Below are 27765 nucleotides of genomic sequence, written 5' to 3'. Positions count from 1 at the left end.
ACTCATGGGTTGGAATTACAAATCAGTGATATTCGCCTTTACATTCCCGTGGTGGACCAGAGATGAGGTGTTATGTGACCGCTGCAGGCAATCACTAGCCACGGTGGTCACGTCATAGAGAAAATGGCGGCATGGGATCAGAAGAAGAATAATTACTACTTTTGTTTTTTTACATCTTTGCAAACAAGGTCTGGGGTCCTGACAACCTATTTAAAGGGAGTCTGTTGCCATGACCAAGGTCACTGAAAGGCATTAGTGGGAGTTGGGGGGCTGTACCAGTGTGAGGATCCACAATTCCCCCTCAACCCAATGAGCCACTAAGGGGGCTGCAAACACAGCACGCCAAGATCCTGTTAGGTCACAGTCTGTGACTACTAGAAGACCTGGAGGTAAAGTCACATGATCATTTCTGAGCTACTGATTGGATAGAAGGGGTCATGTGACGCCACCACACCAGGACATGTCATATGTCCCGCCCATGACAAATAATGCAGCAATTCGCCGCTCCCCAGCCCGGACCCCTCGCCGTGAGCCCCGGACACCGCTCGCCGTGAGCCCCGGACACCGCTCGCCCCTCGCCGTGAGCCCCGGACACCGCTCACCCCTCGCCGTGAGCCCCGGACACCGCTCACCCCTCGCCGTGAGCCCCGGACACCGCTCACCCCTCGCCGTGAGCCCCGGACACCGCTCACCCCTCGCCGTGAGCCCCGGACACCGCTCACCGACCCCCTCACCGTGAGCCCCTAACACCGCTCCCCGGCCCGGACCCCTCGCCGTGAGCCTGGACGCCGCTCACCTTCTTTATGTTGGACTTGGAGGCAGGATGGAAATCCTTCTTACACATGAAGTTAGCAAACGACTTCCCCATGGTCACTAAGCGTCACCGGAGGAGGCCCGGTCCTCGCAACACACAGGTATAAGGCTGCGAACGGCGTCCCCACTTCCCGTGGCCCCCAACACCAGAACCAACCGGACGGAAACTCCTCCTCCTTCAGGGTAGGAGTGAGATCCTGGACTGCGCGGAAGGACCTTTGATGACGTCATGGCCATGTGATCACCTAGTGGGAGGAGTCAAGCTCCGGACTGCAGTCTAGTGGTTGCTACCGCCTAACAGGCGTCAGAGGTCACGTGGCTGCGAAAGTCACGTGACCCCATATAATTAATACCGAGTGTGCAGCTGATGCTGGAATTTCCGAGTAGCGCTGACTGAGAGAGTAGGAGCGGAGTGCGCTCAGATACCGGCTGTGTGGAGAGAGAGCCATAGGGAGCCGCGGGGCGGCAGTGTGCGAGATAGAGGGTGGTCCTGGGGGTGTGACGGGGTGCAGCAGGTGGACCTTGGAGGAGTGTGCCACGGTTGATCCTTTGGGGGTGAGTATGTATACACATGCGGGATGTCACATGACTAACGTCAGCGCGTGCTGCAGGTGCGGGGCTGACACTGACAGCTGGGGCCCCTGTGCAAGAAATGTGTATAGGCCCCTCCGCCCTTTATGGCAACAAAGCTACAGCTAGATAGAGATACACACGGATATATATCTTACATAGTCTCATTTATTATTTAGATTATAGCCCCTTATTACACTGTGCCCTCTCATGTTATATACAGCACCGTCCCTTATTACACTGTGCCCTCCATTGTTATATCCAGCACCGTGACTTATTATACAGTGCCCTCCCTTGTTATATCCAGCACCGTCACTTATTACACAGTGCCCTCTCATGTTATATACAGCACCGTCCCTTATTACACAGTGCCCTCGCATATTATATGCAGCACCGTCCCTTATTACACAGTGCCCTCTCATGTTATATACAGCACCGTCCCTTATTACACAGTGCCCTCGCATATTATATACAGCACCGTCCCTTATTACACAGTGCCCTCGCATGTTATATACAGCACCGTCTCTTATTACAGTGCCCTCCCTTGTTATATCCAGCACCGTCACTTATACTGTGCCCTCCATTGTTATATCCAGCACCATCCCTTATTATACAGTGCCCTCCATTGTTATATCCAGCACCATCCCTTATTATACAGTGCCCTCTCATGTTATATACAGCACCGTCCCTTATTACACAGTTCCCTCGCATGTTATATACAGCACCGTCTCTTATTACAGTGCCCTCCCTTGTTATATCCAGCACCGTCCCTTATTATACTGTGCCCTCCATTGTTATATACGGCACCATCCCTTATTACACAGTGCCCTCACATGTTGTATACGGCACCATCCCTTATTACACAGTGCCCTCACATGTTGTATACAGCACTGTCCCTTATTACACAGTGCCCTCACATGTTATATACAGCACTGTCCCTTATTACACAGTGCCCTCCCTTGTTATATACAGCACTGTCCCTAATTACACAGTGCCCTTGTGTGATATATACAGCACCGTCCCTTATTACACTGCCCCTCGTTATGTACAGCTCCGTCCCTTAGTACACAGTGCCCTCCCTTGTTATATACAGCACTGTCCCTTATACTGTGCCCTCCCTTGTTATATACAGCACCATACCTTATTACACAGTGCCCTCCCTTGTTATATACAGCAGTGTCCCTTATTACACAGTCCCATCCCTTGTTATGTACAGCACCATCCTTACATATCGGATTATATAGCGCTCCCTCTTTTTTACTTCTTGCTGTCCTCTCTTGTTAGATGTATAACTCAATGACTGCTGGTGGACAGGTCTTCTGGTCAGATGCTGCCCCATCAGCAGTCCTTTTTTATCTAATAAGAGCAGACCATGTAATAGAGAGGGCATTTTGAGTAACAGAAAGAACGAGAATATGTAAGGGACGGTGCTGTATATAACAGACAGAAAGCTATATATTAAGGGACTGCCGCATACATTACTACAAAGGATGGTACATAATAATGGACGATGTTAACATAATGAAAGATGAAACTATGTAACTAAGGATGGTGCCATGCATAATAAATGAGTACACTATATACTAAGGGACTGTGCTATACATAATAAGGCTACATGTGTGTATCCGTGTGCAGTGTCGGTGTGCTGTCCGCTTTTACAGACGTATTCAGCATGTTATTCAGCATCGGATCGGAACAGAACATTCTCTGACCCTCGCGGATCTCGTTCTCAGAGCTGTGATTTTCATGGATGTGTGAATGGATCTATGAAACTAAGAGTCCATATGCCGTCCAATTAAAACAAAAAATAAAAAATCTGGCTGCACACAGACATTTTACACAAATGTGAGAATGTGGCCGCAGGGATTTCACAGATAACATTATCACTCCACGTCACACAGTGCAGATACAGAATAATATCTACATCCAGGCACTCACCGCTGACGTCTCGTCTTATTAGTCATTTTCTGCTGTTTGTTCTCCATCTGGTCAGACCTTCATGTCAACATCTCCCAGCCAAGACTCATCTTGTCACGATGGTCATCGCAGCCCTGAAATAACAAGGTCACATACATTGTATACATACATGTCTCCCCCGCACTGCACCCCTGAATACAGATATGCACCCCACCATTAATATACTATTAGCCACGCACCAATCAAAATATAAAGTGACAAGCTGCACTGTGCCCCCCATTAACTATAATCTGCTTCACCCAATAATATAAATTATTCCTTCTCTGTGATTCTCCCCAATTAACGTTAAAGCAATATACACACATTGTGTTTTTGTTATGGAAAATATGTAAGGTTTTACAGTACAAGCGAAGTGAATGACGTCCCTGAAATCTCATGCACACGCTGCCTACTTTTTCCTTGCAGATTAAAATCTGCATAATGTCAATTCTTGCAGCGTCTTTCACCCATACAAATGAGTGGAGGAAAATACGCAACATAAACATGTAAAACTATGGCAAAAAAATGTATTTTATGCAGCGTTCTTCCTGCCTACACATTAGGACAGAGAATTTTCTGCTGCAAATCCTGAATGTGTGCACACAGCCTTAATCCCTGTCCTGTGCTCCCCCCATTCATTATAAGTAGAGATGAGCAAACCCGAGGTGGAAACGTCAGCGTTCGTACAGGACACTTAGTGTCTGATGCCAAACATGGAGTTCTGCCGCAAGTCCGTTGTAATGTTCAGAGTTCCGGGGGAAGTCTGTTGGAGGGAGAGAGAATTTTCCAGCTTAAAAGTTCAGATCCCCGTTTTCAATGGGGTTCTGGTTCAAGTACAGATACAGTTCTGGTACCCGAACTGGTATTTAGAATAAAGGTCGGGTACCAGAAACCAAACTTCCACGGGTCTGCTCATTCCTAGTTATAAATCCTTGATGGCATCATAATGAATTTAGGGGTGGGAGAAGACGTTAACAGATGCTTAAAGGGAACCTGTCAGCAGGATTGTGCTCAGTAACCTACAGACAGTGTCAGGTTGGCGCCGTTATACTGATTACAATGATACTTGGTGATGAAATCTGTCTTGTGGTTGTTGTGTAATCCTTATTTTCAGTTTGTAGTTAATGATCTGCTCGTGCTCCGGGGCGGCCTATGGGGGTCTTCATATGGTGCTCTGATTATTTACAATGCAGACTGCTGACAGGTCACTGATCCCTCACTGACCTGCCCCCTAGTTTACATAATTAATATCTGTACATACTTATCTGTGCTAGGACTGATTCTTTTTAACCTCTTTATTAATGACCTTGTGGATGGGATTGAGAGTAAGGTATTAATCTTCGCTGACGACACCAAACTATGTAGGATACTAAAATCTGACCTTCACATTACAATATTGCAAAACGATCTGGATAAGATGACTGAAAGGGCAAACACTTGGCAAATGAGGTCTAATGTAGAGTAATGCACCTGGGACGGAGCAATCCTATTGCTGCATGTACATTAAATGGGAGTATACCCAGAACTAAAGAACAGGAGAAGGACTTGGGTATTCTGGTTACAAGTAAACTGAAGCAGTACTCAATGTCAAGCAGCAGCTACAAAAGCAAACAAGATTTTAGGGTGTATAAAAAGAGTGAAAATCCCGCGATCCCAACATATTGTTACCCCTTTATAAATCGCTTGTGAGGCCACATCTAGAATACGGGATCCAGTTTTGGGCTCCACATTTTTAAACAGGACATTCAGAAGTTAGAATCAGTTCAAAGGCAGAAACTAGATTATTAGAAGGGATGGAGGCCTCTCACATGAGGAGAGGTTGGAAAAGTGGGGCTTGTTTAGCTTAGAAAAAAAAACCACCTCTGAGGGGATCTCATTTATATGTATAGATACATGTGTGGTCAGTACAGAGGAAGACACATGACTTATTCCTTCCAAGGACCATACTAGGGACCAGAGAGAGCTCATTACGGGTGGAAGAAAATAGGAGCTAAACAGGAAAGGGTTCTTTACAGTTAGAGCAGTCAGATGTGGAAAGCCCGAGAGGTAGTAATGCAGTTATATAACAGCTTTTATACAAGGGCTGGACGATTTCCTTGATACATGTAACATTGTGGGTTATAGCTAGGTTAGTGATGAATTGTAGAATTGGTGGAGAAAGGTGGAACTTGATGGACCTATGTAAGAAAGGTAAAGCAGACATCTGTGGGCTGACATTATCAGTTGGCAAGGTCCATGGTTATTGGGCTCTACCCAGACTAAAAATACCAGGCCGCAGCCTTGCCACATGACTTGGGATAGAAGCCACCTTTCCCTCCCCTCTGTTCTAGCCCAGATTACTGGCTGCAGAGGGAGGAGGACTGATAGTGAGCGGAGCTGCCCGGCTGTACGTGACTGTGAAGTGTCAGAACATCAGCACAAAGGTCTATACGTTGTCACTGTATATATATTGTGGCTGCCTGCGCGGATGGACAAGGGGCTTTGCTGGGGAGCAGTGGTCTGCAGCTTGTGGCTCTCCAGCTGTTGTGAAACTACTAGTCCCAGCATGCCATGTAAGCTGCTGAATATAATGGAGGTAATTTAGTAATAGCTGGACAGGTTCCCTCTGCGGTATATGGGCTGTGTTTGTACTGTGCATACAGAAGAGCAGTGTACATGCATGTATCAGCACCAGGTATTTAAAGGGGTTCTCCACTCATGAAGCTGTAGATCCGTCCTCAGTACAGGTCAGCGATATTGGGAGCGACACCTGCCCCGATCCCCTGTGGTCTAGTCTAGAGAATAGATGCTGCAGCGACATATTGATCGGCGCTGTAGTGTTCAACTACATAGAATATATAGCTATGGCCATCACCAAAGTGAATGACAGCAGATTGGTGGGGTGCCGGACCCCCGTGATCTGATACTGATGACCTCCCCTAATGGTTATCAATATCCTATAACCGGAGAACCCCTTTACATTGTGCCTGTCACAGCGTCTTTATTACAGCATCTGCAGGGCCCAAGTGCGTCCCCATGGAAATAATGGGCTTCTACAGGTGAGAGGGCACCTATCAGACATTTATGGTATATACTATGCCTAGGCAGTATATAGCTGTTATTGGCATAGCCCTTTCATTGCTGGCTGTGTTTTATTTGCTTGGGGTTAAGGGTATGTTCACACTGAGTATTTTTTTGTTTGTTTGTTTCATGGATTTTTCCAGTTGAATGCTTGTCCAGAAATCATATTAAAAAATAAAATATTTAGAGCATTCTTGGGTGTTTTTTTTTTTTTTTTTTTTTATGCATAGGGTATTGTTTTTTCTTCTATTGATTCAAAAAACTAATTTGCAGTGCTAGCAACATGTGCCATAAGCTGTGTCCAGTACGAGGCTTGTAGAGTAACTTAACCTTTTTAATAACTTTTTTTCTTTAGATTTAGTGGTGGGTTTTTTCTGCGATCAGAGTGATTGGAGTCTCAGTTCTGAGACCCCTGCCCCCCTCCATCATTCACCCCAAGATCTCCCCAAAACGTGCACTGTTCAAAAGCGCATACACACAGCGGGGTATGGATTAATTGGGGAGCATATGCTATGAAGCTTATGTATAGGCTATAAAGGCAACGTAGCCCATGCTTTCTATTAAACCCCCTCGCCGCGCCTGCGCTCTTGAGCCGTGCACCTCTCTAGGGAGATTTTGAGTCTCAGAACCTGAACCCATCCCCTTGCAATTAAAAGGCAGGGGCTGACTGGCCCAGGTGGCAAAGAGGCAAATGCCCCCCGGGCCGCTCCCCCAGCTGCTGTTCAGGGCCGGCTGCCTGATGGTGTCTACAGCCACACAGCAAATTGTGCGCAGCCATGTCTGCTGTACTGTGACGTGGCCAGCAGCAGACACAGCCGCATCACAGTCAGCGCACACGTCTGCGCTGGGGCCAGGAGCTATGCTTGGCTGTCACCTTGACGGCTGCGCAGCTACTGCTCCCTTCATGTTCTCTATACTTCCAGGTTAGCTGTTGGGCATGCGCGATGGCATCCTCACGCACGTGCCGACATGACCCGGATGCTAGAAGCAGAGAGGCACTGCAGGGGAGCGACTGGTGAGGTAAGTATGAAGAACTTTTTTGCTTTCTTTATAAAATAAATTTAATGGTGGGTAACTGCAAGTGATGAAGTGGGAGGTGTAAGGAGACTGCACATGATGGAATTTGGGGGTTAAAGGAGACTGCACATGATGGAGTGAGGGGGTAAGTGGGGCTGCACATGATGAAGGTTGAGTGGGGCTGCACATGATAGTTTAGTGGATAAAGGAGACTGCACATGATGAAGTGGGGAGAGTGGGGCTGCACATGATAATGTGGGGGTAAGGGGGATTGTGCATGATGAAGGGGGAGTGGGGCTGCACATGAAGTGGGGGGTAAGGGGGACTGCACATGATGAAGTGGGGGGTAAGGGGGACTGCACATGATGAAGTGGGGGTTAAAGGGGACTGCACATGATGAAGTGGGGGGTAAGGTGATCTGTACATGAAGTGGGGGGTAATGGGGACTGCACATGATAAAGCGGAGTGTAAGATGGACTGCACATGAAGTGGGGGTAAGGGTGGCTGCACAAGTTGAAGTGGGGGGTAAGGGGACTGCACATGATGAAGTGGGAGAATGGGACTGCAGGACTGCACATGATGAAGTGTGTCTGATGTGGGACTGCTCATGATGAAATGGAAGGGGGATAGGGGGCTGCAAATGATGAAGGGGCACTGCAGATGAAGTGAGGGTGTGATAGGGGACTGCAATGAATGAAGTAAGGGGACTTCAAATTAAAGTGGGGGGACTGCAAAATGATAAATTCAGTGTGAGGGACAGGGGACAGCAATTTAATTGAAGGTGGGGGTGGGGAGAGCAAATGATCAATTGAAGAGGGGGTGGGGAGAGCAAATGATGATCTAGGGGACGAACAAATAATTAATTTTAAGGGTGGGGGAGTAAATGATGTATTGAATGTGGGGTAGAGCAGTTGATAATGAATAGAGGGTGAGAGAGAAAGACATGACAATGAATTGGGGCGGGAGGGGCATGTAACTATAATGAATCGGAGTTAAGGCCCCGTCACACACAGCGACGCTGCAGCGATACAGACGATGCTGATCGCTGCAGCGTCGCTGTTGTGTCGCTGTGTGGTCGCTGGGGAGCTGTCACACAGACAGCTCTCTCCAGCGACCAACGATCAGGGGAACGACTTCGGCATCGTTGAAACTGTCTTCAACGATGCCGAAGTCCCCCTGCAGCACCCGGGTAACCAGGGTAAACATCGGGTTACTAAGCGCAGGGCCGCGCTTAGTAACCCGATGTTTACCCTGGTTACCAAAAAAAACAAACACTACATACTCACCATCTGTTGCCCGTCAGGTCCCTTGCCGTCTGCTTCCTGCTCTGACTGAGCCGCCGTACAGTGAGAGCAGAGCGCAGCGGTGACGTCACTGCTGTGCTCTCACTTTACGGCGGCAGTCAGAGCAGGAAGCAGACGCCAAGGGACCTGACGGACATCAGATGGTGAGTATGTACTGTTTTTTTTTTTTTACCTTTACGCTGGTAACCAGGGTACACATCGGGTTACTAAGCGCGGCCCTGCGCTTAGTAACCCGATGTTTACCCTGGTTACCAGTGAAGACATCGCTGGATCGGTGTCACACACACCGATTCAGCGATGTCAGCGGGGCCTCAACGACCAAAAAAAGGTCCAGGCCATTCCGACACGACCAGCGATCTCACAGAAGGGGCCTGATCGCTGGTACGTGTCACACATAGCGAGATCGCTACTGAGGTCGCTGTTGCGTCACAAAACTTGTGACTCAGCAGCGATCTCGCTAGCGATCTCGCTATGTGAGACGGGGCCTTTAGGGTTAGAGTGGTAGGTACATAGTGGGGGGCGTTGACGATGAAGTGACTGGTAATGAATTGGGGGAAAGAGTACAGGTGCTAATTAATTTATATATTAAATGGGGAAAGTGGCTATTTATAGTTAGTGGGTGCACAGTGGTGGATTATAATTTATATTTGGAATGGTCAGGTTAATAATAATAATTATAATAATTTTATTTCTATAGTGCCAACACTTTACATTTTAGAGGGGACTTGTACAGACAATGGACATTAAGCATAACAATAAACACATAGATCAACAGATACCAAAAGGAATGAGGGCCCTGCTCGCAAGCTTACAATCTATGAGGTTGCATAATAACCAATTATATATTGTTTGTGGGTGCACCTCTGTATTCAGATGTCTAGTGTACACCATGTTCCAAATTATTATGCAAATTGGATGTAAGTGTCATTAAGATTTAATTGTTTTGTTTTTCAAATAAACTCGTGGATGGTATTGTGTCTCAGGGCTCAATGGATCACTAAAATCAATCTTAAACACATGTGATCATTAGTTTTCCAGGTGATTCTAATTAAAGGAAAACTACTTAAAAATGATGTTCCACATTATTAAGCAGACCACAGGTTTCAAGCAATATGGGAAATAAAAAGGATCTCTCTGCTGCTGAAAAGCATTAAATAGTGCAATGCCTTGGTCAAGGTATGAAAACATTAGATATTTCACGAAAACTTAAGAGTGATCATCATACTGTGAAGAGATTTGTGACTGAAACAGAGCACAGACAGAGTTCATGCAGATAAAGGCATAATGAGGAAGGTTTCTGCCAGACAAATTCATTGGATAAAGAGTGCAGCTGCCAAAATACCATTACAAAGCAGCAAACAGTTATTTGAAGCTGCTGGTGCCTCTGGAGTCCCTCGAACCTCAAGGTGTAGGATCCTTCAAAGGCTTGCTGTGGTGCATAAACCTACTATTCGGCCACCCCTAAACAGTGTTCACAAGCAGAAACGGTTGCAGTGGGCCCAGACACACATGAAGACTGATTTCCAAACAGTCTTGTTTACTGATGAGTGTCGAGCAACCCTGGGTGGTCCAGATGGATAGAGTAGTGGATGGTTGGTGGATGGCCACCATGTCCCAATAAGGCTGCAACGTCAGCAAGGAGATGGAGGAGTCATGTTTTGGGCCAAAATCATGGGGAAACAGCTTGTAGGGCCCTTTAAGGTTCCTGAAGGTGTGAAAATGACCTCGGCAAAGTATATAGAGTTTCTGACTGACAACTTTCTTCCATGGTATAAAAATCAGAATTGTGCCTTCAGGAGCAAAATCCTCTTCATGCATGTCAATGCACCATCTCATGCTGCAAAGAATCCCTCTGAGTCATTGGCTGCTATGGGCATAAAAGGAAATAAACTCATGGTATTGCCACCATCTTCCCCTGACCTCAACCCTATACAGAACCTTTGGAGTATCATCAAGCAAAATATCTATGAGGGTGGGAGGCAGTTCACTGTTGTGAATTTGCTTTTTGCTCCCTCTAGTGGTTACTAGTTTTTTGACTCTGGTTTTTCTGTCTTTCCTTTTATCCGCACCTGGGTCGTTAGTTAGGGGTGTTGCTATATAAGCTCCCTGGACCTTCAGTTCAATGCCTGGCAACGTAGTTATCAGAGCTAGTCTGCTGTGCTCTTGTCTACTGATCCTGGTTCCAGTTATATCAGCTAAGTCTGCCTTTTGCTTTTTGCTATTTGTTTTGGTTTTGTATTTTTGTCCAGCTTGTTCCAAATCTATATCCTGACCTTGCTGGAAGCTCTAGGGGGCTGGTGTTCTCCCCCCGGACCGTTAGACGGTTCGGGGGTTCTTGAATTTCCAGTGTGGATTTTGATAGGGTTTTTGTTGACCATATAAGTTACCTTTCTTTATTCTGCTATCAGTAAGCGGGCCTCTCTGTGCTAAACCTGGTTCATTTCTGTGTTTGTCATTTCCTCTTACCTCACCGTCATTATTTGTGGGGGGCTTCTATCCAGCTTTGGGGTCCCCTTCTCTGGAGGCAAGAAAGGTCTTTGTTTTCCTCTACTAGGGGTAGCTAGATTCTCCGGCTGGCGCGTGTCATCTAGAATCAACGTAGGAATGATCCCCGGCTACTTCTAGTGTTGGCGTTAGGAGTAGATTTATGGTCAACCCAGTTACCACTGCCCTATGAGCTGGATTTTTGTATTCTGCAGACTTCCACGTTCCTCTGAGACCCTCGCCATTGGGGTCATAACAGTTTGCCAGGCCAGTATTAAATGTTTAATGCATTGCAGAAGAGGGATTATAAGAAAGAAGATTCTGAGGTTTTTTTTTCTCCTTCCCCTTTACCTCAGAGTGGCTATGCTTGCTGCAGACATGAATGTCCAGACCTTGATTACAAGTGTGGACCAGCTGGCTACTCGTGTGCAGGGCATACAAGACTATGTTATCAGAAATCCTAGGTCAGAACCTAAAATACCGATTCCTGAACTGTTTTCCGGAGACAGGTTTAAGTTTAGGAATTTCGTGAATAATTGTAAATTGTTTTTGTCCCTGAGACCCTGTTCATCAGGAGATTCTGCTCAGCAAGTAAAGATTGTTATTTCGTTCTTACGGGGCGATCCTCAGGATTGGGCTTTTTCGCTGGCGCCAGGAGATCCGGCATTGGCTGATCTTGATGCGTTTTTTCTGGCGCTCGGTTTACTTTGAGGAACCCAATCTTGAGATTCAGGCAGAAAAGGCCTTGCTGGCTATGTCTCAGGGGCAGGACGAGGCTGAAGTGTATTGCCAAAAATTTCGGAAATGGTCCGTGCTGACACATTGGAACGAGTGTGCACTGGCCGCTAATTTTAGAAATGGCCTTTCTGAAGCCATTAAGAATGTTATGGTGGGTTTTCCCATTCCCACAGGTCTGAATGATACTATGGCACTGGCTATTCAAATTGACCGGCGGTTGCGGGAGCGCAAAACCGCAAATTCCCTCATGGTGTTGTCTGAACAGACACCTAATTCGGTGCAATGTGATAGAAAAACCGCAAATTCCCTCATGGTGTTGTCTGAACAGACACCTGATTTAATGCAATGTGATAGAATCCTGACTAGAAATGAGCGGAAAATTCATAGACGCCGGAATGGCTTGTGCTACTACTGTGGTGATTCTACACATGTTATCTCAGCATGCTCTAAACGTATAGCTAAGGTTGTTAGTCCTGTCACCGTTGGTAATTTGCAACCTAAATTTATTCTGTCTGTAACTTTGATTTGCTCACTGTCGTCTTTTCCTGTCATGGCGTTTGTAGATTCAGGTGCTGCCCTGAGTCTTATGGATCTCTCATTTGCTAAGCGCTGTGGATTTACTCTTGAACCATTAGAAAATCCTATTCCTCTTAGGGGTATTGATGCTACACCATTGGCAGCAAATAAACCGCAGTATTGGACTCAGGTTACCATGTGCATGACTCCTGAACACCGCGAGGTGATACGTTTCCTGGTTTTACATAAAATGCATGATTTGGTCGTTTTAGGGCTGCCATGGTTACAGACCCATAATCCAGTCCTGGACTGGAAGGCTATGTCAGTCTCAAGTTGGGGCTGTCGTGGTATTCATGAGGATTCCCTGCCTGTGTCTATTGCTTCTTCTACGCCTTCGGAAGTTCCGGAGTATTTGTCTGATTATCAGGATGTCTTCAGTGAGTCTGAGTCCAGTGCACTGCCTCCTCATAGGGACTGTGACTGTGCTATAGATTTGATCCCAGGCAGTAAATTTCCTAAGGGAAGACTGTTTAATCTGTCGGTACCTGAACATACCGCTATGCGTTCATATATCAAGGAGTCTCTGGAAAAAGGACATATTCGTCCGTCTTCTTCCCCTCTTGGTGCGGGATTCTTTTTTGTGGCAAAAAAGGACGGATCTTTGAGACCTTGTATTGATTATCGGCTTTTAAATAAGATCACTGTCAAATTTCAGTATCCTTTACCGCTGTTGTCTGACTTGTTTGCCCGGATTAAGGGTGCCAAGTGGTTCACCAAGATAGACCTTCGTGGTGCGTACAACCTTGTGCGCATTAAGCAAGGTGATGAATGGAAAACCGCATTCAATACGCCCGAAGGTCATTTTGAGTACTTGGTGATGCCTTTTGGGCTCTCCAATGCGCCTTCAGTTTTTCAGTCCTTTATGCATGACATTTTCCGGAAGTATCTGGATAAATTTTTGATTGTTTATCTGGATGATATTTTGTTTTTTTCTGATAATTGGGATTCGCATGTGGAGCAGGTCAGGTTGGTCTTTAAAATTTTGCGTGAAAATTCTTTGTTTGTCAAGGGCTCAAAGTGTCTCTTTGGTGTACAGAAGGTTCCCTTTTTGGGGTTCATTTTTTCCCCTTCTGCTGTGGAGATGGACCCAGTCAAGGTCCGAGCTATTCTTGATTGGACTCAGCCCTCGTCAGTTAAGAGTCTTGAGAAGTTCTTGGGCTTCGCTAACTTCTACCGTCGTTTTATCGCTAATTTTTCTAGCATTGTGAAACCTTTGACGGATATGACCAAGAAGGGCTCCGATGTAGCTAACTGGGCTCCTGCTGCCGTGGAGGCTTTCCAGGAGTTGAAACGCCGGTTTACTTCGGCGCCTGTTTTGTGCCAGCCTGACGTCTCACTTCCCTTTCAGGTTGAGGTGGATGCTTCGGAGATTGGGGCAGGGGCCGTTTTGTCGCAGAGAGGCCCTGGTTGCTCTGTTATGAAACCTTGTGCCTTTTTCTCTAGGAAGTTTTCGCCTGCCGAGCGAAATTATGATGTGGGCAATCGGGAGTTGTTGGCCATGAAATGGGCATTTGAGGAGTGGCGTCATTGGCTCGAGGGTGCTAAGCATCGTGTGGTGGTCTTGACTGATCACAAAAATCTGATGTATCTCGAGTCTGCTAAACGCCTTAATCCGAGACAGGCCCGCTGGTCATTGTTTTTCTCCCGCTTTGATTTTGTTGTCTCGTATTTACCAGGTTCAAAGAATGTGAAGGCCGATGCTCTTTCTAGGAGCTTTGTGCCTGATGCTCCTGGAGTCGCTGATCCTGTTGGTATTCTTAAAGATGGAGTTATCTTGTCAGCTATTTCTCCGGATCTGCGACGTGTGTTGCAGAGATTTCAGGCTGATAGGCCTGAGTCTTGTCCACCTGACAGACTGTTTGTTCCGGATAAGTGGACCAGCAGAGTCATTTCCGAGGTTCATTCCTCGGTGTTGGCAGGTCACCCGGGAATTTTTGGCACCAGAGATCTGGTGGCCAGGTCCTTTTGGTGGCCTTCCTTGTCAAGAGATGTGCGGTCATTTGTGCAGTCCTGTGGGACTTGTGCTCGAGCTAAGCCTTGCTGTTCTCGTGCCAGCGGTTTGCTCTTGCCCTTGCCTGTCCCGAAGAGACCTTGGACACATATCTCCATGGATTTCATTTCTGATCTTCCGCTATCTCAGGGCATGTCCGTTATCTGGGTGATATGTGATCGCTTCTCCAAGATGGTCCATTTGGTTCCTTTGCCTAAGCTGCCTTCCTCTTCCGATCTGGTTCCTGTGTTTTTCCAGAACGTGGTTCGTTTGCACGGCATCCCTGAGAATATTGTGTCAGACAGAGGATCCCAGTTCGTTTCCAGGTTCTGGCGATCCTTTTGTAGTAGGATGGGCATTGATTTGTCGTTTTCGTCTGCTTTCCATCCTCAGACTAATGGACAGACGGAGCGAACCAATCAGACTTTGGAGGCTTATTTGAGGTGTTTTGTCTCTGCTGATCAGGACGATTGGGTGACATTCTTGCCGTTGGCTGAGTTTGCCCTTAATAATCGGGCTAGTTCCGCCACCTTGGTTTCGCCTTTTTTCTGCAACTCTGGTTTCCATCCTCGCTTTTCTTCGGGTCATGTGGAGCCTTCTGACTGTCCTGGGGTGGATTCTGTGGTGGATAGGTTGCAGCAGATCTGGAATCATGTGGTGGACAACTTGAAGTTGTCACAGGAGAAGGCTCAGCGCTTTGCCAACCGCCGCCGCGGTGTGGGTCCCCGACTACGCGTTGGGGATTTGGTGTGGCTTTCTTCCCGCTTTGTTCCTATGAAGGTCTCCTCTCCCAAATTTAAACCTCGTTTTATTGGGCCTTACAAGATATTGGAAATCCTTAATCCTGTATCTTTTCGTCTGGATCTTCCTGTGTCGTTTGCTATTCACAATGTATTTCATAGGTCCTTGTTGCGGCGGTACATTGTGCCTGTAGTTCCTTCTGCTGAGCCTCCTGCTCCGGTGTTGGTTGAGGGCGAGTTGGAGTACGTGGTGGAGAAGATCTTGGATTCTCGCCTCTCCAGGCGGAGGCTTCAGTACCTGGTCAAGTGGAAGGGCTATGGTCAGGAGGATAATTCCTGGGTGGTCGCCTCTGATGTTCATGCGGCCGATTTAGTTCGTGCCTTTCATGCCGCTCATCCTGATCGCCCTGGTGGTCGTGGTGAGGGTTCGGTGACCCCTCACTAAGGGGGGGGTACTGTTGTGAATTTGCTTTTTGCTCCCTCTAGTGGTTACTAGTTTTTTGACTCTGGTTTTTCTGTCTTTCCTTTTATCCGCACCTGGGTCGTTAGTTAGGGGTGTTGCTATATAAGCTCCCTGGACCTTCAGTTCAATGCCTGGCAACGTAGTTATCAGAGCTAGTCTGCTGTGCTCTTGTCTACTGATCCTGGTTCCAGTTATATCAGCTAAGTCTGCCTTTTGCTTTTTGCTATTTGTTTTGGTTTTGTATTTTTGTCCAGCTTGTTCCAAATCTATATCCTGACCTTGCTGGAAGCTCTAGGGGGCTGGTGTTCTCCCCCCGGACCGTTAGATGGTTCGGGGGTTCTTGAATTTCCAGTGTGGATTTTGATAGGGTTTTTGTTGACCATATAAGTTACCTTTCTTTATTCTGCTATCAGTAAGCGGGCCTCTCTGTGCTAAACCTGGTTCATTTCTGTGTTTGTCATTTCCTCTTACCTCACCGTCATTATTTGTGGGGGGCTTCTATCCAGCTTTGGGGTCCCCTTCTCTGGAGGCAAGAAAGGTCTTTGTTTTCCTCTACTAGGGGTAGCTAGATTCTCCGGCTGGCGCGTGTCATCTAGAATCAACGTAGGAATGATCCCCGGCTACTTCTAGTGTTGGCGTTAGGAGTAGATTTATGGTCAACCCAGTTACCACTGCCCTATGAGCTGGATTTTTGTATTCTGCAGACTTCCACGTTCCTCTGAGACCCTCGCCATTGGGGTCATAACAGTTCACATCAAAACAGCAGCTCTGGGAGGCTATTCTGACTTCATGCAAAGAAATACAAGCAGAAACTCTCCAAATACTCACAAGTTCATTGGAGGCGAGAATTGTGAAGGTGATAACAAAGAAGGGTTCCTATGGTAACATGTGACTTGGCCTGTTAGGATGTTTTGGGGTTAAATAGCTTTTTTGTTGAGTGAATGTGACCTCCTAATGCTGCAAATTCCACAAATGAGCATTTTCAGTTCTTTAAAACAGATCAAATGTTTAGAAATTCTACTGTGCCTAATAATTTGGAACAGTGCATTTTGAGTTTTTATTCATTTTGGAGATTATACTGTTATCATTGGGAGGTTTCTTCAATAAAATTCGATGTATAATCTAACAGGTGATGACTTTTATTAGACTGTCATTTGCACCGACCATTTAGGAAAATCTGAGAAAAATATAATTTGCATAATAATTTGGAACATGGTGTAGAAGAAAGGGAAAAAGTGGGGAATGTGGTCTGGAGGCCGTGCTCTAGGTAACTGTGTTATTTTATGCAGAGACGAGTCCTGGCTGGAAGAAGTGACGGCAGTCTGTGCTGGATGAAAATGAAACGCAAAGATGAAGGACTTCAGCTAGAGACGTCACTAGTGAGTCAGTGTATTACCTGTACACTGACACTGTACACTGTATACTATATACAAAGCTCCTGTGTATAATGTCACTGGCAGTGGTGATCACTGTATTACCTGTACACTGACACCTTATACAGATCTCCTGTGCATAATGTCACCAGTGATCACTGTAGTATCTTTACACTGACCTAAATACAGAGTTCCTGTATACAATGGCACTTAGTATTGTGCTTTTTTAAAATTAATGATCAGTATTGTAGTATACAAGTAGTAAAAGGTGTACACTCCCTGACAGAAGTAATGTCGCTTATCCATGTTATGTAAATAAAAGCTTATAACCTGATGTTAAATTCATCCATTGATTGTATAAATTATTCTTTTGAAAACTGAAACTTTCCAAAATGTGGTTTAGGTTAAGAAAATAAATTGACATCAATGCAGAAATATTGATTAGTTAATGGACACAGAATGGTCAGATTTTAGCAAGACAAAAGTTTTGTCGCCTGGTCATATAATGCACCCAATCCTAATTTACATCCTCACCTGTGCTCAGTAAATGATCGGTTATTTAGTGTGTGTATAAAAAGAAACCCAGCACCCCAGACCTTCACTTGAACTGCAACTTAAGCTCTGACAACATGCCAAAAATCCATCCTACGACCAAAGCCTGGATTATCAAGAGGCTGAAGACCAGATCCACTGCAGAGGTGGTGGGCACCTTTAATGTGTCTCAGCATCAAGTACAAAGAATTAAAAAAAAGATTTGAAGAGACTGGAGAGGTGATTGACTAGCCCAGGTCCGGCAGACCCCGCAAGACAACTGCTCAGGAGGAACATTTGTTGGTTAGAAAATCCAAAGCAACCCCCTCTTCCACAGCAGCAGAGCTCCAACAGGTCTGGTCACCTCAAGTCCCTGTGTCAACTAGAACAGTTTGTAGGATTCTGTCTCAAAATGGCCTCCATGGTGGAATCAGTGCCCAGAAGCCAGCACTAAACAAAAGGCAAATAAAAAACCGTGTGGCATCTGCAAACTCCCACAGCCTGCTAAATAGATGGACACTGGAAAAGTGGCAGAAGGTGGATTTCTCTTCAGTAGAATTACACCACAGCTGCCACAAACACTGCAGGAGATCTACTGGAGCCCGTATGGATCCAAAATACACCCAGAAGACAGTTAAATTTGGTGGTGGAAAGATCATGGTCTGGGGTTACATTCAGTATGGGGGTGTGCGAAACATTTGCAAGGTGTTAGGCAATATCAATAGCCTAAAATATCAAGAAGTATTATCTACCTCTTATATTCCAAATCATAAAAGAGGTCATTCTGCAGCAGGATGGTGCTCCATTTCATACATCCATCTCTACAACAAAGTTCCTCCAGGCAAAAAAGATCAAGGTGCTCAAGGACTGGCCAGCCCAGTCACCAGACATGAACATCATTGAGCATGTTTGGGCAAGGATGAAAGAGGAAGCTTGGAAGACAAAACCAAAGAATCTAGAGGAGCACCACAACTTCATTCACCAATGTTATGCAACATATATTTGTATTTTAAGTTAATTATTTGTCTGTGGGCAAAAAGATTTTTGTCTTGCCAAAATCTGACCATTCTGTGTCCATTAGCTGATAAATATTTCTGCTTTAATAACAATTTATTTTCTTAACCTAAACCACATTTTGGAGGGTTTCAGCTTTCAAAAGAATAACTTATACAACCAATGGATGAATTTAACGTCAGGTTATAAGCTTTTATTTACATAACAAGAATAAGCGACATAACTTGTGTCAGGGAGTGTATGGTGGCATCATTGGTCTTTGTATAGAGTGTAGTTTCATGTAGAGGTAATTGTGATATTATAATATTATGTATTCTCTGTGTAGTGGTGATAGTACTAGGCACTGTGTAGCTGTATTGTTGTGTGTATGTTTGTAAGTAAGCTCCATTATGGCACCATATCTAAGCAGCAAGCTTGGTTCTGGTACTCTATCAATGTAGTAATCTAGATTATGGTACTGTATGTATGTCGTAATCTCAGCTCTGCTCCAGTTTCTATGTAGCAGACTTGGTTCCATGTAGTAGACGTATTAAGCTCGGTTCTGCTCCCTTATCTCTGTAGTAAGCTCGGTTCTGCTCCCATATCTCTGCAGTAAGCTTCTGCTCCCATATCTCTGTAGTAAGCTCGGTTCTGCTCCCTTATCTCTCTAGTAAGCTCGGTTCTGCTCCCTTATCTCTGTAGTATGCTAGGTTCTGCTCCCATATCTTTGTAGTAAGTTTGGTTCTGCTCCCATATCTCTGTAGTAAGCTCGGTTCTGCTCCCATATCTTTGCAGTAAGCTCGGTTCGGCTCCCATATCTCTGAATCTAGTAAGTTCGGTTCTGCTCCCATATCTCTGTAGTAAGCTCCGTTCTGTTCCCATATCTCTGGAGTAAGCTCGATTCTGCTCCTATATCTATGCAGCAAGCTCCGTTCAGTTTCCATATCTGTGTACCAGCCTGTTTTTAAAGCCTGTTATCTCTGCTACTTTAATGCAGTGGCCAGATATAAGCAGGGAAAAGGAGGGCCACCGCAACTCGAGGGCCACTGCCTTGTGATTGCCCCCCAGGCTGAAAATTGCCAGCCAGCCCCTGTTAAAAGGGTACTCAAATGAAAAAAAATGTTTTTCTATAAATGTTTAATTAGTTAAATGGATTACAGCAGAATCTGCTCCAAAATCAATGTAAAAAAAAAACATGAAAATTACTACTTTATGTGATGCGGTGTTCCACTTCGCCAGCAGGTGGCAGCAAAGTACAATCGGCAAAATTCACTGTAGATGAATGTAATAGTTATGGGCCGCCCCTTTAAGAATGGATGTTGATGGACTGGCATCAAAATGATTAAAAAAAAACCTCCCCCCCCCCCCCTGCAATCATAGGGTTAGGGCATACTTGTTTTTGTATTTCGTACACCCAGCATTAATGGGCATTATTAGAGAACATTGTATGATAAAACATAGTGATCGGACTCTGCAGTTATCAGACAGGGAGAGGAATATGAAGCTCATTATTTTTTTTCTTTACACTTGCAGAGTATAGTGACAAGATGGATCCCTGCTCCTGTGATACCTTCATTGCTCTTCCACCAGCAACAGTTGGCAACAGAATTATTTTCGGAAAAAATTCGGACAGGCCGAGTGATGAAGTCCAGGAGATCGTGTATTTCCCAGGACAATCTTATGGCCCCGGAGAGAAACTAGAGGTATGGAAATTCTTCACTTTTTTTAAAAATAAAATATTCATGGGATTAAGAAAAATAAATACCTTAAAAAAATGCTACAACCTTAGTTGTAAATACAAGGTCATAGAAGTTTTATAGGAAATAATAGAAAGCTGGGTTCGGCTGATCCTACAAGGCCCCGTTCACATTGCGTCCTTCATGTACGTCAGTGCATATGGCAGGCGAGGTGCTGACGTACCCGCAAAACGTGTCTATAGGGCTCTGACACGTGTTCTTGTGGCCTGCAAATGCCCTTGGCAATTGCTGACTAATGACGCCCCCGGATGTGCTCAACGGGGGCCAAGTCCGGAGACGCTCACACCCCCTTCTTACAACAGCATTGTCACTTAGGGGCAAATACTTTGGAGCTTTGATGTCCTGTGATTGTCTATAGGTTATATATATGACGTATTTCTCCTTTTATTGACATTCACCATATTACTTTTGCTCCCAGTGCACTTACATCGAAATCGAACAAGCGGGGAAGACCCACGCGGTGGTTTTAAGTCGCCCATCCTGGCTGTGGGGAGCGGAGATGGGAGCTAACGAATTGGGCGTGTGTATCGGAAACGAAGCCGTATGGGGTAAAGAGGAGATCGACGATGACGAGGCTCTTCTGGGCATGGACCTTGTCAGGTCGGGGAGGGCACGGGCTACTTTTACTGTCGGAAGCAGCAGAGACAGGGTTTTTGTGATGCCGATGTGTATCCTCTAGGTTGGGTCTGGAGAGGGCGGACACGGCTGAAGGAGCGCTGGATGTGATCGTCGGCTTGTTGGAAAAATACGGTCAAGGCGGCAACTGCATGGAGAGTCCGATGTCCTTTACTTATCACAACAGCTTCCTCATAGCCGACAGGAAGAGTGCGTGGATCCTGGAAACGGCCGGCCGGTACTGGGCCGCGGAGAAAGTGGACGGTAAGTAATGGTTGCAGCGCAAAGGAGACTTATTAGCTGGTAATATATAAAAAGGAATAATAGTTGGAGAATCCATAGTAAGCATCCTTTTTGGCAGCCTGCACCTGTTTTACCTAAAGTCCCCCATACAATTTACACAGCCGATTGTTTGGCCGTCCGCTGTCTCGCCCAACCCTTACATCGGTGGGAGCTCTTACTCTGCTGAGTGCTCTCGTGTTCTTTAGGAGAGACATCGCTTGTGGCGGCTTACCTCCCACCAGCAGACTTGTTGGACCCGTCTCTGCCCTGACATCATCTGTCAGGGGGACCCCACAGGCTGTCGGCTAAACCCGTTGATATCGGTGGGTTCATCTGACGTTAGTTCAATGCCTATAGGGGCCTTACGACGTGTGCCAGCTCCTCAGACGGCCATATGTGGTGCCCAGCGGTAATCTTTGTCACTGTGCCGCTCATCACAGCCATGAGTCTGACCGCAGGGGGCAAACCCGTCTCTAGTCCCGGACACCCCTTTAATTATGTAATTATAAGTAGACGCTCCTATTATATGTACCCTTATGAACTTTCCATGAAAACCTTTCATTGAATGACGTTATCTAACTTTTTTTTTTTTTTTTACAACAGAAGGTATAAAGAATATATCCAACAACCTGTCCATCACCACCAAAATTGACCGTGAGCACCCTGCAATGAGGGAGTACGCAAAGACGAAAGGCTGGTGGGATGGAAGAAAAGAATTTAATTTTGCAGCCGTGTATTCCTATTTCAACCCATCCAGATCTTCGTCCTCTGGGGACAGATTTTGTGAAGGCTACAAACTGCTCAGGAAATATAAAGGTGAGTTACATAAGTGCGTCTCTGTACCAAACAATCGGCGTCTGCTGTCATTTCCGTCAGGTCCCAACTACATAAACTGCATAATAATTGGTCGTATTTGATGTTTGCATTTCATTTATTGTGAAGGGGATTGTAGGGGTTTGTCCACATTCGTACTATTATATCGGCTGATGTCATTATATATAAATGCTGGCAACACGGGGACATGAGGTTATGAGGTTAATGGGAATCCATCATACATCTTCTAGGAAACCTGACAGCTGAAGCCATGATGGAAATCCTATCAGACAAGCCAAGTGGCATCAACATGGAGGGCGGATTTATGACAACTGGAAGTATGGTCTCTATTCTGCCGCAGGATCCGAGCCAGCCATGCTGCCACTTCTTCACTGGAACCCCAGACCCTGCCAGGTAGGTCATCAGTAGATAGTCGCTCTCCCTACATCACATTATGCCCTGGCAATTCCTTTTCTTTGGTTTTCTTATTGAAAAATTGCATCCATAGTTGAGCAGATATATCAATAATGTCTGATTTTTATTTTTTTTTTAGGCAAGACAGTCTGCACATTTTCAATTTATCATAGTGTTTGCTAAATATTAATATATCATAAGTGTTGACTGAAAAGTTAATCATAAAAACAAGGAACAATGAAAGCAAGGGGAGGCCGATGAGCAACACAAAATAATGAAAATAAGAGTACAATACCAAAGGTAGCCACCAGATGGCAGAATACTACCAAGTAGTAATGATAACCTGTATGTAAAGGCAGATAGCCACAAAGTTAAGGGGAACCTGTCGCCTGAAAAAACAATGTCAGCCTGCAGATCTAGCAATGATCTTCAAGTTATTGGCATTGTGAACCTGCCTGGTGCCTGCACTTAGTCCCCTGTTGCCGGGAGGAAATTAACGTTATTTCTCCCGTCAGCATCCTGGTTTCAGCCAGCGGCGCAGTGCCTGTACAGGTTCAGTCACTACTCTGTGTATAGTGTGGTGGCTGTTGCCGCACCGCTGCAGCTCAGCATAAGGGCCGGGTGTTAGTGCGGGGGTGCAGTTACAGCTGCCGCTCTATATACACAGAGCAATGACTGAAACCGGGACACTGATGGAAGGACTAACGTAAATGTCCTCCCAGCAGTATGGGTCTATGTGCCGCGCAGGGCAGGTTCACAACACTTTTAACCTGCAGATTAGCCCCCTATCTGTAGGTTAATAGCGTTTTTTCAGGTGACAGGTTCCCTTTAATTAAAACGCAATTCTGCAAGTTAGATATATAGAAATTAGGTGCAATGTCATACACAAAAAATAAAATTAATAATTAAAAACAAAGACACATTATATTCAGACATACCCAAAATAATAAGACAGTGTGTCACCACATCAGCCTCCACCTCAGACCCCGACGTGCGTTTCAACCCTACTTCATCTGGGGGGGGGGGGGTGTTTGATAAATCTTGTTTAATTTTAAGACTTTCTAGTCCGTGTATGCCACCTATACGTTTGCTTACTTTATACAGTACCACAATTTTGGCGCATTGTATTGGACATTAAGCCATGACCCTTTTCTGATAAGCCACATTTTCATGCAGCGAGACCACGGCCCATTATTCTGACAAGTCGTGAAGTGTCTAAAACACATAATACATTCAGTACAGATCACAAAAGAAAGTTTTTGGTTCACAAATTACGACAGAATTGATATATGTGCTCCAATATGCGTGCACGTCATAATTTGATTTCAGTGTCTGTTCAGCCTCCCCCTTATGGGATGATATGAAAGCCTTTCTTAGGGGAATGCTTATTATAGAAATCTTGAGGGTTAAATCCAAAACCTGAATCAGAGGAGAGATAGTGGCCTGTAAAAGTTTGGGCACCCGTGGTCAACATTACTGTTATTGTGAACAGTTAAGCAAAATGAAATGATCTCTAAAAGGCCTAAAATTAAAGATGACCTATTTATATGTATTTATTAATATTTAGTCATTTTTTTTTTTCCATTTTAAAAATTACAAAAAGGAAAATGGGGTGATACAAAAGTGCATATTTCCTCTCCATCAATAGAGAATAAAACTGGGTGGGGGCACAAAACTCTTTATGACCATCCTTTGGCCGAGTGTACACTTTTTTTTTTTTTTGGTGTTGGTCAACTTCTGAGAGCCATCGCTAGAGGACAGCAAGGTCCACGTTCAATCCCAGCTCATGCGCTCACTCCGGATGCTGTGGTTTCTTGGACTCCTTTTTAATAGTGGTGAGGGAATTTTAGATATTTGGGCATTACAGTGTTCAGAGACCTGCGCTCCATGATTTCTTAAAGGGGTCGTCCAGAACATTAACATTGATGGCCTATTGCATGCATCTTGGCAGATATGTCAGGTTATAATGTTAGTGGCACTAGGGTTACCCCCCCCCCCCTTAGGGCAATACAAAAATAATAGAGGTCATGGGCTACATAAATATTATTTACACCCACAAGCACATGAAGACAGTGAGGACCTGGGAAGATCTGGAAGCTTAAGAACGTCCACCATATCTCCTATTTGATACCGTTTGCGATGTGGAAGTGAGTGCGGTATAATCCTAGGATGCTCAGGACAGCAGCTCAGCAGTAGTGTACTTAGTGTTGCCCGCAGACGACTTGCGGGGGTCCGTGCTGCAGGTATCATCGCTACTAGAATCATATTATCGCACTATAATCATTTACTTGTGAAACTGGAGGGACACTTTAAAGGCGAGATGGATCTGTCCTGCTTATTCAGGTGCAATAACCTATTTATATAAAGCCGACATTTTGCTCTTACAGAGCCATCCCTTCTATGGATTCTCTCTCTGCTTACTAAATTGTTGCTTACTAAATTGTTTTTCTCTAGATCTGTTTTCAAGCCGTTCATCTTTGTGCCTCAGATTGCTCCGTTTGTAAGAACAGCGTCACCCCTATTTGGCGCCGATGATCCCGTCAAACAAAAGCCGAGATTCCAAAAGAAGCCCGACAGGAGCCATGAACTGTACAAGAAACACAAAGATGCCCTCGTGTCCATGAAGACATCACAGGTACAACATAACCGGTCTAAGGGGGGGATCTGATGATTTATGCCTTGTAACCACGAATTCACACACTGCAGATTTGTAGCCAAACATTTCTGTGGCTCATTTCCCTTTATCTGAAAATGGCTTCCAGAAATCCATACATGTGTGCAGGAATAACCCCCATTCACATTGATGGAGTGAAAGTTGAGATTCTTGGAGAAAAGATCCTGGAAGGGCGAGTAAAACAATCGCTGCCACTGCTCCCCTTGTGTCTTGATGTTGCGTAGATGGCACAAAAACAAAGAACTCAGCTTAGTGGCTCTCTGCTCAAGCCGCTCAGCTCAGTTATTGGCTGCAGCGGTGTCGCGTCAACGCTGCAAACAGACAGCGGCAAAAACTTGAAGGCGAGTAAAACACAGGATTTTGGGGTTTTGTTTTTTCTGATCTAAACAGGTTTTCCAAAAATGGGAAAAAGTACTTATCATTTTCATTTTAAACTTTTTTATTTTAATAAATGCTACACCCTATTGTGTAGCAGATAATATAATTACCGAGACCCCCTAACGATCACTCAAAGACTCTTTGCTCAGCAGACAAAATCGATAATGTTTTGCCTAAGTGGATAAGTTTGGTGCAGAAAAACCTGAGCCTAAACTCCACTCTGTGCACAGATTCATAGACTTTCCATGGCGCTCTTACACTGCCGAACATTTGTTGTTTGGTTTTTTTTGAGTGATGAATTGGGGTCTTGGACCCCAGATACCCTCTGATCTGCTACATAATAAATAGTACCCGTTATGTAAAAAATAAAATAAACTGAAAGGACAGGTATTCTGTAAACATGACAGGCTCATAATCGTCTGTAGAAAGTTGCATTCGGGAAGTGGTGGTATGACGTCGTGTTTAAATAAAATCCTATTTTATTCTATTTTTTTTTTACGTAAGGAGTTGCTGAAGAAGATGAAACATTTGGAAAAAAAGAAAATTGAGGAGGTAGAAGAGCTTCTAAAAAGCGGCACTGATCGCGCAGGACTTGCCCCACTGTTTGCCAGTTGTGTTGATGAGGAAATGAACCTTTATGCATAAAATGTTAATGCCGTGTTGTGGCATTTCTCCTCTAACCTACATCCGCCTTCCAAGTCTTGCTTTGCTCTGCATATAGTTTCGATAAGGAACTTGCGTTGTAGACATTACCGCAATCCGATTTTGATAAGACTTTAAAGGGAATATGTCACCAGAAAGAAACCTCCTGAATAAATCAGTTGCTTGTTATGTTTTTATTTTCAGATCACAATCTATAGAAAAAAATAATGCAGAAAACTTTCAATTTTCACACTTGCCACTAGGCCTAATATAAACTCTTTAATTCCTTTGCTTTCAGTAAAGCCTCGTGGACACTATCAACTAAAGACTGACTCCTCTAAACTTACTGTATGTAATCCGCATTCATTAATTAAGGCAAATGTCCTTCTGACAGGAGGGGAATTGGTTAGTCAGGACATGACCTATTGTAAATGGTGGATCTGGTGTCATCTAGAGGTGTTATTAGTCATTGTACAACAGGGGGAGTGGGTGAGCTGTGACATCCCCTATTGTGAACAGTGGATCCTGTGTCATGTACTGTATATGGAGGTGCTATATTACAAATGTGCCAGTGAAAGATGTGATCAATGATGGAAGAATAAACAAATCCATTTTTGACTTGTCACTTGAAGTAAGGATCAACAAGTTACAACCTGCCTACTTTATACACATCATATGAATGAACAATCACTGGGGAAGGACATCATGGTTGGAAGAACAGGCAGAGCAAGGTGAAGAGGAACACCAGCAGCCCGATACAATCAATGTAACGGCAGAAAAGACCTTGGTGGATCTATCTACACTTGCACAAGATCGGTCTTCCTACAAGGCATTCATCCATCAAGTTGTCATGGCTCAAGATCAAGCCAAAGGCTGTTAAAAAAAAAAAAATATCAGTCAATGTATATCCGGAGGAGTTGAGCTGTGACATCTTCTCCATGTACAGTAGAGAACACAGGCTCCACATCATAGTCAATAGGCTATCAGTCATTGCACAGGAACAGGAGGTGAACGTTTATTGTCTATTGTTAAAGGTGGGTCACGTGTCATCAGTCATTGTAGAGGAGGAGGAGGTGGTGAGCTGTGACATCACATATTGTGAATGGTGGATCCGGTGTTCTCTACTGTATATAGATGTTATGGGTCATTGTAGAGGAGGAAGTGAGCTGTGACACCCCCTATTGTGAATGGTGGATCCTGTGTCCCCTACTGTATATAGAAGTGTTATCGGTCATTGTACAGGAGGAGGAGGTGAGCTGTGACATCATCTATTGTGAACGGTGGATCCTGTGTTCTCTACTGTATATAGAGGTGTTATCAGTCATTGTACAGGAGGAGGAGGAGGTGAGCTGTGACATCATCTATTGTGAACGGTGGATCCTGTGTTCTCTACTGTATATAGAGACTTCTGAAGTCAGATACAGAACTGGAAGAATGAGTTTAGTATACAGCCTGTTATTATTTTCTTAGTATATATGATGTTATGGAGAATTAAAGAAAAAACATCCAAAATATTCAAGTACATTTAACATAAAAACCTTATTAAAACAAGTCATATTCCAATCGCGCAGTCCCGTTATGT

General features: G+C 44.9%; 2 protein-coding genes across 2 annotated transcripts in view; one reads left to right on the top strand and one right to left on the bottom strand.

Annotated features, from left to right (window-relative positions):
• CIRSR (corepressor of RBPJ and splicing regulator) overlaps positions 1–1017 on the bottom strand; it is a 49884-nt gene extending 48867 nt beyond the window's left edge. Inside the window, exon 1 of the mRNA XM_077272670.1 lies at positions 797–1017. Within this exon, the coding sequence (XP_077128785.1) occupies positions 797–868 (72 nt within the window). The 5' untranslated portion in view covers positions 869–1017. The remainder of the gene's footprint in view (positions 1–796) is intronic.
• A 96-nt stretch (positions 1018–1113) lies between these two features.
• SCRN3 (secernin 3) lies at positions 1114–26361 on the top strand. Its single transcript, XM_077272668.1, has 8 exons — positions 1114–1368; positions 20142–20311; positions 20784–20965; positions 21045–21244; positions 21866–22078; positions 22327–22489; positions 24944–25124; positions 26046–26361. The coding sequence occupies exons 2-8, from the start codon at positions 20156–20158 to the stop codon at positions 26184–26186; spliced, it is 1236 nt and encodes a 411-aa protein (XP_077128783.1). The 5' UTR covers positions 1114–1368; positions 20142–20155; the 3' UTR covers positions 26187–26361.
• The last annotated feature ends 1404 nt before the right edge of the window (positions 26362–27765 follow it).

This window comes from Ranitomeya variabilis, chromosome 7, assembly GCF_051348905.1.
Source record: "Ranitomeya variabilis isolate aRanVar5 chromosome 7, aRanVar5.hap1, whole genome shotgun sequence".
NCBI classification, from domain to species: Eukaryota; Metazoa; Chordata; class Amphibia; order Anura; family Dendrobatidae; genus Ranitomeya; species Ranitomeya variabilis.
Note: the sequence above shows the minus strand (reverse complement) of the source record. Positions and strands in the feature narration are given on the sequence as shown.